The sequence below is a fragment of the Salmo salar genome, chromosome 13, assembly GCF_965601325.2.
Source record: "Salmo salar chromosome 13, fSalSal1, whole genome shotgun sequence".
In the NCBI taxonomy this organism is placed as follows: domain Eukaryota; kingdom Metazoa; phylum Chordata; class Actinopteri; order Salmoniformes; family Salmonidae; genus Salmo; species Salmo salar.
The window spans coordinates 46,067,950-46,080,574 of record NC_138303.1 but is presented as its reverse complement, the minus strand read 5'-3'; the positions used below and the strand labels follow the sequence as shown (position 1 = coordinate 46,080,574).

General features: G+C 46.4%; 1 protein-coding gene across 2 annotated transcripts in view; it reads left to right on the top strand.

The window, feature by feature from the left end:
- The window catches only part of dip2ba (disco-interacting protein 2 homolog Ba), an 82,612-nt gene that overhangs the window by 57,179 nt on the left and 12,808 nt on the right, over positions 1-12,625 (top strand). For both annotated transcript variants that reach the window (XM_014135744.3, XM_014135743.3), the window contains 21 exons: positions 2,709-2,800; positions 2,959-3,069; positions 3,354-3,477; positions 3,786-3,895; positions 4,088-4,190; positions 4,984-5,142; positions 5,470-5,589; positions 6,362-6,476; positions 6,826-6,965; positions 7,660-7,796; positions 8,131-8,211; positions 8,548-8,675; positions 9,116-9,230; positions 9,369-9,570; positions 9,748-9,860; positions 10,568-10,648; positions 10,925-11,048; positions 11,199-11,320; positions 11,492-11,603; positions 11,759-11,868; positions 12,077-12,207. In XM_014135744.3, coding sequence (XP_013991219.1) covers positions 2,709-2,800; positions 2,959-3,069; positions 3,354-3,477; positions 3,786-3,895; positions 4,088-4,190; positions 4,984-5,142; positions 5,470-5,589; positions 6,362-6,476; positions 6,826-6,965; positions 7,660-7,796; positions 8,131-8,211; positions 8,548-8,675; positions 9,116-9,230; positions 9,369-9,570; positions 9,748-9,860; positions 10,568-10,648; positions 10,925-11,048; positions 11,199-11,320; positions 11,492-11,603; positions 11,759-11,868; positions 12,077-12,207 — 2,530 coding nt within the window. The remainder of the gene's footprint in view (positions 1-2,708; positions 2,801-2,958; positions 3,070-3,353; positions 3,478-3,785; positions 3,896-4,087; positions 4,191-4,983; positions 5,143-5,469; positions 5,590-6,361; positions 6,477-6,825; positions 6,966-7,659; positions 7,797-8,130; positions 8,212-8,547; positions 8,676-9,115; positions 9,231-9,368; positions 9,571-9,747; positions 9,861-10,567; positions 10,649-10,924; positions 11,049-11,198; positions 11,321-11,491; positions 11,604-11,758; positions 11,869-12,076; positions 12,208-12,625) is intronic.

Genomic DNA, 12,625 nt, shown 5'->3' with positions numbered 1-12,625 from the left:
AATCCTGACTTAATGAAGTGGTGATTAAAGAGCTCAGCCATGCGCTCCTTGTCAGTAACAACCACATCATCAACATTTGGGGTGGCAGGTAGCCTAGTGGTTAGAGCGTTGGGCCAGTAACCGAAAGGTTGCTAGATTGAATCCCCGTGCTGACAAGGTAAAAATATGTTGTTCTGCTCCTGAACAAGGCAGTTAACCCACTGTTCCTAGGCTGTCATTGTAAATAACAATTTGTTCTTAACTGACTTGCCTAGTTAAATGAAGGTTGAATAATAATGACTTTTTAAAATAAAAACGTTAAGGGCCATGGGCAGCTGTAAGGAGGAGGGTTTATTCTCCAGGTCTTTCACTGTTTTTCAGAACTTCTTGTGGTTAGACCCACAGAGGGAAAACTGCTCCTTAAAGTAACTAAATTTGGCCTTCTGGATAGCCAGAGTGCACTTATTTCTCATTTGCCTGAACCACAGCCAGTCAGCCTGAGTATTTGTGTGCCGAGCCTTTCGCCGGATGGTGTTCTTGAGGTGGAGTAACTCTGCCAGATCACAGTCAAACCAGGGGCTGAACCTTTTTTTAAATTCTCATTTCTCTTTATGGGGGCGTGTTTGTTAACGATACCACTGAAAATATCAAAATAGAAGGTCCAAGCGTCTTCGACAGAGGAGCTGATTCTATACCATTTTACAGAGACCAGGTCATGAAGGAAGGCTTGCTCATTAAAGTTGTTCAGCAAGCGCCTACGATAAATCAGGACAGGTTGTTTCACTGAGCAGCCATTACGAACACAGGCTGTAAAACAGTGATCACGAAGGTCATTACTGAAAACACCAGACTGATACCTATCAGGATTATTTGTGAGGATAACATCAAGGAGAGTAGCCTTTTCTGGGTGTTTGGTGTCATAATTTGTGGGATTGGTAATAATCTGAGAAAGATTTAGGGAGTCCCATTGCTTTAAGACTTGGTCATGTGGTTTAAGCATGTCCCAGTTTAGGTCACCTAGCAGGACAAATTCAGACTTAGTGTAAGAGGCCAGGAGAGAGCTTAGGGCAGGTAGGGTACAGGCCGGTGCTATTGGTAGATGATAACTCCCAGCAACAGTCAACAAAGAGCTATTTGAAAGCATAATGCTTAAACCCAGCAAATCATGTTGTTTGGGGACAGACTTGGTGGAGACAACAGAGCAATGAAGGTGTTCCTTGGTAAAGATTGCCACTCAACCACCTTTGGAAGATCTGTCTTGCAGAAAAAGGTTATAACCAGAAAGGTTAACATCAAGTGTTCAAAACACTCTTTCTTAACCACGTCTCAGTAATGACCAACACATCTGGATTGGAGCTGTGAACCCACACCTTCAATTGATACATTTTAGGTAATAAGCTTCTAGTGTTAGTGTGCAGAAAACCCAGGCTTTTACGAGAGCAGACATCAGTGAAGTAGATGTCAGAGCACAAGTCAGAATTGGGGATAGCAACAGTAGATGGGCCAGGTTGTACATGCACATTTCCAGATATCATCAACAGTAATACAAACAGGGCACGGCAGAAGACAGGGAGAGCTCTGCAGTGTGGATTTTCTATGACATTTGAATGTGCATCAGATGGTAACAAGATTGTATTGTACAGCAATTTCATCAGGTAACATGAATACAAAGCCGGCGAGAGGTGGTTAGAATAGGATGGGAGGCCAAGAGTCCGTGTAACTAGTAGAAAGTCAAGTCGCGAGTGTGGGGAACAAACATTGTCTGTCCCACGGTCGGGTAAACAAGCCAGTTCGTAGTCAACAAAGCACGCAGGAGTCATGGGGCAAGTAGCGTAAAGCACATGAAAATAATAAATGACTTGGGGCTTGCCATTGTAAGTTCAAAGAGTCACTCACCCCAACAAATGAACTTGAGAGAGTAGCTCTATGAGTCCAGTAGGCTATAAAAGTATGAGATAAAATAAATAAATAGTAGGCCTATACTTGTTAATTAAAGCGTTTGAGTAAGTTCATATAATAAGCTTCACAAGTTAATTAGCCTACATAAAATTCTGATCAGTCCAAAGTCTGCGGTGTATGTGCGTTTGTGCTGGAGGCCAGCGAGCGCTCGGGGGGTGGGGAGGGGGGGGGAGAGGAGTGTGCCAGGGGTACCTGTACCAGACGGGGAGACAGACCAGGGCAGACGGGGGACAGATCGATGGGTGGGATCCAAACAGCAGTGCCGCAGGCAACGGGAGTAGGTGTCACACCTGCTTGGGAGAAGCTTTTTTTGGGAGGCTGAGTAGGAGAGGAGGCGTTCAACCTTACCAGACAGGTGCGCGTTAGAGCACATAGAAACATCCAAAGCGAAACACTTGGTGAAAAAAAACGTGGTCAAGTTGGCTTGAGTTTCGATATTCGCCAGACATTCGGGCCTTCAAACAATCAATAGCTCGCGAACGATTTCCTGAAACGTGGGTGTTCTACACGCAACATGGTAGGGTCCTTCCCAGTCATTACAAGTGCAACACGAAACCCACAGACCTGGAGGACGCTGCTGCCGAGGTGGGAGGAGGATTGCGGGTGTCTCAGATCTGACCTCTTTAGTTTATGACTTGTGCTACGTAGTTCATCGACACAAAAGATCACACTCCTCGCAGTCAATCTATGGAGAGCTCAAGTCATTTTAGTCTCCTCTTAGAAATTGCTCTTGTGACCACGGTGTATGTATCTCTCTCTCTCTCCCTCAGGTAAACTGTGGAGCCGCAGTCTGAAACTGGCCTACACTCTGTTGAACAAACTTGGCACCAAGAACGAGCCTGTCCTGAGACCTGGAGATAGGGTACGTGGTCAAAACTGATTGATCTTTATTCAAAAACGTGAAACGTGTCTTCTAGATACATTGCACATGCACAGACGACACAATACACTATGTAAGATGTTCCCGTTGTGACGTGTGGTGCTCTTTCTGAAACTGTACTGCGTGTCTATGTCCCCTAGGTGGCGCTGGTGTACCCCAACAGTGACCCTGCTATGTTCTGGGTGGCCTTCTATGGCTGTCTCCTAGCAGAGGTCATCCCTGTACCCATAGAGGTGCCACTGTCTAGACAGGTAAGGGACAAGGATGTTGAGTGTTTTATAGTGACATCGTTAGTTAGCTATGTAGCTCAATCTCATGGAATATTTGGTTCCTGACAAATAACCAAATGAAATCAGAGTAGCATAAATCCAGCTTTCAGTCACTATGCAGTAGACATGGGCCAGTTCTTACCAGCTATAGCAACACAAACAACATGGCTAGATCCAAGTGGTCACCTGTCTCATTACAGACCAATAGTGGCAGTATAGATTTCCTGTCAATTTGTAATGGTTACCTTTTGTGTTTCACATCCCAGGACGCAGGCAGTCTTCAGATTGGGTTCCTATTGGGCAGCTGTGGGGTAGGCCTGGCCCTGACTAGCGAGATCTGTCTCAAAGGACTGCCCAAGACACCCCAGGGAGAGATCATGCAGTTCAAAGGTCAGCACACACCACAAAATGCTCCACTGCAGTTGTCACCCCACTCACTCACTCTCTCTCTCTCTGGGACTCATTAGCTAGGCACATTAGGAGGAGCCCGTTGCTCATTATACTGTTTATCTGTGGGTAGATGTACATTTGTACATCCGTTGTCCCATATGAACGAAACGAGGCCTACACAAATGGTCCTAATGCCACCTTTTTCAAAGCTACAAGGTTTTGATCCACACTGGATCTTTGTCCAGTCGTCAAACGGGCTTCTGGTATTGTCCTGTGTCTGCTGATGATGTTGTTGTTCTGCCTCCCAGGTTGGCCCCGTATGAAGTGGGTTGTGACAGACACCAAGTACCTGACCAAGCCCTCTAAAGACTGGCAGCCCCACATCCCCACCGCCAACACAGACACAGCTTACATCGAGGTGAGACCAGCGTCCTTGTGGGAAGTATTCAGACCATTTATGTGTGTATTTGACAGATTAAAAAAAATAATAATAATAATAATATTAATTATGCTCGTTTGTCTTTCTGTTTATGTTGTGTATCGCAGATTTATTTTGTGAATTCATTTAACTCTATGACTGATTATGTGTGTGTGTGTTCTGCTCTTCCAGTATAAGGCCAGTAAAGAGGGGACAGTGATGGGAGTAGCCGTGTCTAAGATAGCCTTGTTGACACACTGCCAGGCCCTGACACAGGCCTGCAACTACTGTGAAGGTCAGTACATGAAAAACACACACCGACACATTGTTCCTGTGTGGCTCAGTTGGTAGAGCATGGTGTTTGCAACACCAGGGTTGGGGGTTCAATTCCCACGGGGGACCGGTACAGAGAAAAAATGTATGAAATGCATGCATTCACTACTGTAAGTCGCTCTGGATAAAGAGCGTCTGCTAAAAATGACTAAAATGTACAAATGTTTTAGTGACAATTTATCTACTCAAGCACTCTTAGTAGCCTAGATACACAGAGATGACCCAAAACGAGTTTGTTAATTATGCAAGGAGGAACATGAAGAAGCTAAAGGAACTGGAACCTTTGGAGGAGGTTAGGGTGATGTTGTTACTCTTGTCTTCACCACGAATACTCACGCTCAGGTTAAATAATTGATCAGGCCTGAGGTCTCTTCTCCTGTACGCTCTCTGTCTCTTTCTGTCTCTCTCTTCTCTCCTCTCTCTACTCAGATCATCTGTTAGACAAAGGGAACTTTACCCTCTGTGTCTCAGAGAACATTAGATCCTGTGAGGGGAATCCACAGAGGCAGGCAGCAAGACTGTTCCTGGAACACGGTGTTTCCCTGTCCATAATTAGTTTCGTTTTATTGTAGCCTACAGACTTATCGTGTGGTATAAAGCTATTATCAAATGCCCTGTGGCAGCCTAGCTATATGGAGAAGCTGCTTTCGGTATCCTTAAGTGTCCGTGTAACTGTTGGAATCCTTCGTGACTGTAATGTGATTTGTGGATTGAAATCAAGTATTTCAATTGAGTGTGTGTGTCCTCTCTCTCAGGAGAAACGTTGGTCAACGTGCTAGATTGTAAGAAGGACATGGGTTTGTGGCATGGGGTGTTAACCAGTGTGATGAACAGGATCCACACCATCACTGTACCCTACGCTGTCATGAAGGCCTGTCCCATGTCCTGGGTGCAGAGGGTCCACATACACAAAGGTAAGGCTACAGTTAGCATTTGTATTGTAAACTGCATAGAGACTAGCATCCTAAACTGCATGCTATGGATTAGGTAAATCGGGTCAGGTTCATTAGGAGACATTGTAGCAAAATGTTTTCAGATGTTGTCTGCTGGAAAATGAAAACAAGCCTTTCTTATTGAGCAAATTCAGATATTACCTCTGTTTCAGTCTGTTTTGGAACGTTTCTTCCATTTTGTGCCTTAATGAACGCAACCTAAATGTGTGGAATTGGCATTAGCGCTTGTGTCATTAATTGCTATATGTGAGAGGCTGAGCTGTCCCTACTGTTCCTCCCTCCCTGCAGCACGTGTCGCCTTGGTGAAGTGTCGTGACCTCCACTGGGCTATGATGGCTCACAGGGACCAGAGAGACACCAACCTGTCGTCCATACGCATGCTCATAGTAGCCGATGGAGCCAACCCCTGTGAGTCACACACACGTGCGCGGGCTACAGACACATGGACGCTTTGGACACACACACACACACACACACACACACACACACACACACACACACTCATAGGGACCACTCCTTAACCTTTCCTGTGAGTCGTATATACATGGCAGCCATGAAGCATGCTTGCTTTATTTATCTATTCGCAAGACTATTATTTGTCCTTACAAAGGTACACTGTGATTTAGTATTTGTAAGCTACAGTGCATCCGCCAGTCAACAATCATACAGTGGCTTGCAAAAGTATTCACCCACTTGGCATTTTTCCTATTTTGTTGCCTTACAACCTCAAATTAAAATAGATTTTTTTGGGGGGGATTGTATCATTTGATTTACACAACATGCCTGCCACTTTGAAGATGCAAAATATTTTTTTATTGTGAAACAAACAACACAAAAAACAGAACTTGAGCGTGCATAACTATTCACCCCCCCAAAGTCAATACTTTGTAGAGCCACCTTTTGCAGCAATTACAGCGGCAAGTCTCTTGGGGTATGTCTATAAGCTTGGCACATCTAGCCACTGGGATTTTTGCCAATTCTTCAAGGCAAAACTGCTCCAGCTCCTTCAAGTTGGATGGGTTCCGCTGGCGTACAGCAATCTTTAAGTCATACCACAGATTCTCAATTGGATTACAGGTTGCACTGTATCTAACCTTACCAAAGTACATTGGAAGTATAGAAACGTTTGCATTGTGCGTGAATATTGACACACACTCACTGTATTTGTGATATCTTTCAGGGTCCGTGTCGTCGTGCGACGCCTTTCTCAACGTGTTCCAGTCTCACGGGTTAAAGCCGGAGGTCATCTGCCCCTGTGCCTCCTCTCCTGAAGCCCTCACTGTGGCTATCCGCAGGTACTACACTATACACCAGTTCACAGCTACTGGTGCACCATATAATTCATATAATTCATATATATATATGAATTATTATATATGAATTATTATATATGTGAATTATATGGTGCACCAGTAGCTGTGAACAAAATGGGTTTTATTTTTTTTATATACACAACCTCTAAGGAAACGTACACCCAACCCATTTCCAGTGCTCATGTAGTATATGAACAATAAAGTAATCTTCTTCACATCAATTGAGAAACGTATGTCTCATGTCTCCATAGCTCTCTCACACTCCGTATTTTCTTTGCCCTTACTCTCCCTCGCTCTCCATCTCCCCCACCCTCCCTCCCTCCCCTTCCAGGCCTGGTGCCCGTGGTGCAGCCCTCCCAGCCAGAGCCATCCTGTCCATGGGCGGTCTGAGTCATGGGGTCATCAGGGTCAACACAGAGGATAAAAACTCTGCCCTCACTGTACAGGACGTGGGCCATGTCATGCCTGGAGGTCAGCGAACTGACTTCACCGTGCACTACACTACAGTACACACGTTCTGTGTACTGTTACGGTTCAATTCCCTTTAACAGTTGTTCCTCACTGACTTACTTTAACAGTGGGGCTTTTACTGTCATGTCAATGTCTCTTCCCTGGTGTTAAGTCTACTTGGTTCAGTGTTCGAGTCATTGCTTCAATAATACATTGATTTTATATCGCGCTTATCTTGGACCCAAAGAAGCTTCGGAAGTTAGTTTCTTATGTGTGTGTGCTTTTTGTGTTTTAGCCCTAATGACATTGTCCTCTTGTGTTTCAGCTCTGATGTCATTGTCCTCTTGTGTTTTAGCCCTGATGTCATTGTCCTCTTGTGTTTCAGCTCTGATGTCATTGTCCTCTTGTGTTTTAGCCCTGATGTCATTGTCCTCTTGTGTTTTAGCCCTAATGTCATTGTCCTCTTGTGTTTCAGCTCTGATGTCATTGTCCTCTTGTGTTTCAGCTCTGATGTCATTGTCCTCTTGTGTTTTAGCCCTAATGTCATTGTCCTCTTGTGTTTCAGCTCTGATGTCATTGTCCTCTTGTGTTTCAGCTCTGATGTCATTGTCCTCTTGTGTTTCAGCTCTGATGTCATTGTCCTCTTGTGTTTTAGCCCTAATGTCATTGTCCTCTTGTGTTTCAGCTCTGATGTCATTGTCCTCTTGTGTTTTAGCCCTGATGTGTATCGTGAAGCCAGACGGCCCTCCGCAGCTCTGTAAGACAGATGAGATCGGAGAGATAGTGTTGAACTCCAGGGCTGGAGGAACCATGTACTACGGCCTGCCTGGAGTCACCAAGAACACCTTTGAGGTCAGGAGAGGACTGTTTACTGAACTCTCTCATCATGCCTCTGCGTCTCTGGCCGCAGTGTGGTGTACTGGCACGGTTGTGTAGCCATCAACCTAAAAAACAGACCCCTCTGTCAGAGCGTTACACTTCTAAAAGCTCTACCCAACCTTTATTCTTCACTGGGCATGGTTGCCTATGGTCTCTACTCTTTAAACTGAGTTGAGGAGTTGTGTTGACCGTTAAAAGTGTTGTTTATGTGATGTTTTTGAAATGATGGTCATTATGAAATATATTTAATATACAGGCCCCTCCCGTAAACCCCCTAACTGAACGTGTCCCTCTGTCTTCTGTTCAGGTGATTCCTGTCAACCAGGCTGGAGCTCCGTTGGGAGAGATCCTCTTCACTAGGACTGGCCTGCTGGGTTTCGTAGGGCCGGTAAGACCACATTGAGTCCCCCTTGGACTTGCCTCCAAATTGTAGGACTTGCCATACTGAGCTAGCCTGGGTGCCAGTCCTTTCTCTTGCCAAATCCTTATGGAATTGTCCTGCCGTACAGTCTGGCTGAATGATTAAAAAGTTCACACTTATAGTTTGCAGTGAGGCCAGACAGTTTGGCTTGACACCGATGGAGTTGGCAAGAGCACAAACAGATCTGGGACCAGGCTCTCTACTGATCTGGAGGAATAGAAAAAAAAACCTGTCTATCTAGAATTGGCTTCTTTAGTCTGTCGATGTGCAGTAGGTGAAGATCTTCTCCCTCTCTCTCCACAGGGCAGTCTGGTCTTTGTAGTGGGAAAGAACGAGGGGCTCCTGACGGTCAGTGGTAGACGACACAATGCTGATGACCTGGTGGCCACCGCCCTGGCCGTGGAGCCTGTTAAAACTGTCTACCGGGGGAGGTGGGTGTCAGGGGGCTCAGGTTTCTTGTGTGACATCCTGTGTTCAAGTGTGCCTTTGTAGAATTGTGGTTTGAGGAGGGAGGTGAGATATACAGAAGCCTCCGCGTCCTGTTGAGTAGGCACGACACCGGAGGAAACGTTTTGGATCCGTTTCAAATGTAATCTCCGTGTTGTGCTGACCTTAAGTGAGGTAAGAGGGCGGCGTGAGGGCGTGGTATGAAAGCGTGCCGTGCTGTGTGGGGTCGCGCTGTCCTTCCCCTCGGCACCGGGGCAGGATCAGTGTGTTCTCTGTAACGGTGTTCCCTGATGTACTGTGTGTTGTGTTGTCAGAGTACGTTGCTTTTGGTGTGTGTGTGTGTGTGATGGTAGTTCACAGGGTTGTGTGTTATTGCCGACTGACCCTCTCTCCCTCTCTCTAATCTCTCTCTCCCCTTGTGTAGGATCGCTGTGTTCTCAGTGACCGTGTTCTATGATGAGAGGATAGTGATTGTAGCTGAGCAGAGGCCTGATGCCAGTGAAGAGGACAGCTTCCAGTGGATGAGCAGAGTACTACAGGTACCCTGTCACCATGTCATCTATGCATTCATCTCGAATAGCATCAGCTGGGTATACTATCTTCTATCGATATGTACACTGTTAGTTAGTTAGTACACCTAGCTAAACATAACACTTGTGCTGTGTTTTCCTCTGTAGGCAATAGACAGTATTCATCAGGTGGGTTTGTACTGTCTGGCCCTGGTGCCGGCCAACACGTTACCCAAGACCCCGCTGGGAGGGATCCACATCTCTGAGACCAAACAGAACTTCCTAGAGGGGAACCTGCACCCATGTAACATCCTCCTCTGTCCACACACCTGTGTCACCAACCTTCCCAAACCACGACAGAAACAACCAGGTAAAGATGATGGGCTGTCCTGAATGTTGGGGGAAGTTCAGTTCCCGTGATTCGGGATTGTATCTCGCATCTTGAACTCTTGTGTGTTTGTATACAGAACAGGGCGACAACGATTGGCTAGCCTAATGTCTCAGTCTTTGTGTATCTCTGACTCTCCCATCCTCCTATCCTGTATAGTTGGTGTGGGCCCGGCCTCTATCATGGTTGGTAACCTGGTAGCGGGGAAGAGGATGGCCCAGGCTGCAGGCAGAGAGCTGGGAGTGCTGGAGGAAGAAGGCCTGGTCAGGAAGGTAAGACCTTAACGTACCTGGTGAGGCTGGTCCCTACTGTCTGTCTTCTCTCCTAAACAGACTTACGCCTGGAAGAAACCACATCACAACTGATTATACCAGCATTGACTAAACCTTATTGTTGTACGAAAGAGATTGGCCACGCAGGATCCTTATGTCTGGTATGGAGTCAGGGAGGGGTGACTATTGCTGGTTTCCTGTCCTAAGGTTGTGTTGTGTTCTGTCTCTACTGTCGGTGGCGCTGGTAGCTCTGTTCTTGGCCCACCATGATGGTAAGTCTACCGCTAGCTGAGCTGGGTGTTGCTTCTGCTCATGTTGCCTCTGTCAGATGTGCTGCTTTGCACTGGTAGTCATTTGTGTGTGTACCCTTGTGTTGAGAAGGGAATCAAGCTCAGCATGGTACCGTCCAGGGAGCAACAGAGAACTCACTATATCAGTGTGTGTTTTTACTGTGGCTGCTAGCCTGCTACTGTAACTGTTCTCCCTCCCCAGTTGCAGTGACCCTTAGCGTCCTGTTCTTGTACCCTGGTCTTTGGTTGTGTGATCAGCCCCTGAAAAGTCCTGAACTGAAATCGTAATATCAGTATTGAATGATCCTGACTGCTGTCACAGCTCACCCCCTCTCTCGGCTCTCTCTCGCTCTCTCTTCTATCTCTCCTCTCCCTCGCTCTCTTTCTCCTCTCTCGCGCTTTCGCTCTCTCTCTCAGCACCAGTTTCTGTCTGAAGCCTTACAGTGGAGAGCCCAGACCGACCCTGACCACGTCCTCTATGTGCTGCTCAACGCTAAGGTACGACACACACATTCATGTTCACACGTTTTCTTTATGAGCTTCTAAGCATTAACATGGTCGTGTTAGGGAGGTAGTTTGGAACCGTACTCGCTTGATGAGTAACGGCGTCTGGAAGATTTGCGGTGCCTTCAGCTCAGTGGGCTGACAGTCAGGTACCATGCAGGAGATCAGGGTTCGAACCCCGGTCAGTCACAATTGCTAGACTTTCCTGTGAATTTGAGCTGCAGCTGTTCTGTTGCATATGGTATCTGTTTCCCCACCTCCATCCTGCAGGGGGTAGCGGTGTGCACGGCCACGTGTAGTCAGCTGCATAAGAGAGCAGAGAAGATAACCTCAGCCCTGATGGAGAGAGGAGGCCTCAACACTGGAGACAACGTAGTGTTGCTATACCCCCCTGGTGAGGAGCTATACACACACACACACACACACACCTGACTGCTACGACTGCCCTTCCTCACCTCAATTAAATCTAGTCCTCAGAATAGTCAGTTATATGCTATTGTTAAAAGCCCCCACCCCATCTCTCTCTCTCCCTCCCTCTCCCCAGGCATTGATCTGATAGCTGCGTTCTATGGCTGTCTGTACGCGGGGGTGATCCCTGTAACAGTGCGGCCCCCTCACCCCCAGAACCTGGCTGCTACCCTGCCCACCGTCCGCATGATCATCGACGTGAGTCAGCTACAGCCTTTTAGGTTTATAAAAGATGCTTGGCCTCAATGAGCAACATCAAATGTAGACATGCATATAGTTGTACTATGAAAACTTTGGTGAGCGCTGAAATGTTCTTGAAAAATGAGCCCCCATCTACTCTTAACGTCCCTGTCTCTGTCTGTGTTAAAGGTGAGTAAAGCAGCCTGTATCCTAACCACCCAGCCCCTTATGAGGATCCTGAGGTCCAGAGAGGCTGCTGCCAGCGTCAACGTCAAGACCTGGCCCACTATCATAGACACAGGTACTGATCTGAAATATTTGGTGGTAACCTATTCAAAGCTCACCGCAAGGAGAGAAGTGAAGTGAAATGAATTGCAACAGCTTTTAATTGTGAGAGTCGTACCTTTTGAGATGGTCATGTCTTTTCCTAAGTTCAGTCTCCCACTCCCTTTCTAGACGACCTCCCCAGGAGGCGGCCCCCCCAGCTCTACAAGCCCCCCACAGCAGAGATGCTGGCCTACCTGGACTTCAGTGTGTCCACCACAGGCATGCTGACTGGGGTCAAGGTAAGGGCTCTGCAGTAACATGAATAGACAAAAAGTATATTTGCTCAATGTATATGTGCACTTAAATACTGTATCCACTCGGAAAACACCATAGTAATTGTTTGCAGATTTATATATTGAAATGCATCTCTCTCTTTTCTTTCTCTGTCTTCTGTCTCTCTCTCGCTCTCCCTTTTTTTTGTCTCTGTCTGTGGTGTGTATGCGTCAGATGTCCCACTCGGCGGTCAGTACTCTGTGTCGCTCCATCAAGCTACAGTGTGAGCTCTACTCCTCACGCCAAATAGCCATCTGTCTGGACCCCTACTGCGGCCTGGGCTTTGTACAGTGGTGCCTCTCCAGGTAAGACCTGGCTTCAAATAGTGTGCATGTATATATACAGTTGAAGTCGGAAGTTTACATACACCTTAGCCAAACTAGCCAAACTACTTAAACTCAGTTTTTCACAATTCCTGACATTTAATCCTAGTAAAAATTCCCTGTCTTAGGTCAGTTAGGATCACCACTTTATTTTAAGAATGTGAAATGTCAGAATAATAGTAGAGAATGATTTATTTCAGCTTTTATTTCTTTCATCACATTCCCAGTGGGTCAGAAGTTTACATACACTTAATTAGTATTTGGTAGCATTGGCTTTAAATTGTTTAACTTGGGTCAAACATTTTGGGTAGCCTTCCACAAGCTTCCCACAATAAATTGGGTGAATTTTGGCCCATTCCTCCTGACAGAGCTGGTATAACTGAGTCAGGTTTGTAGGCCT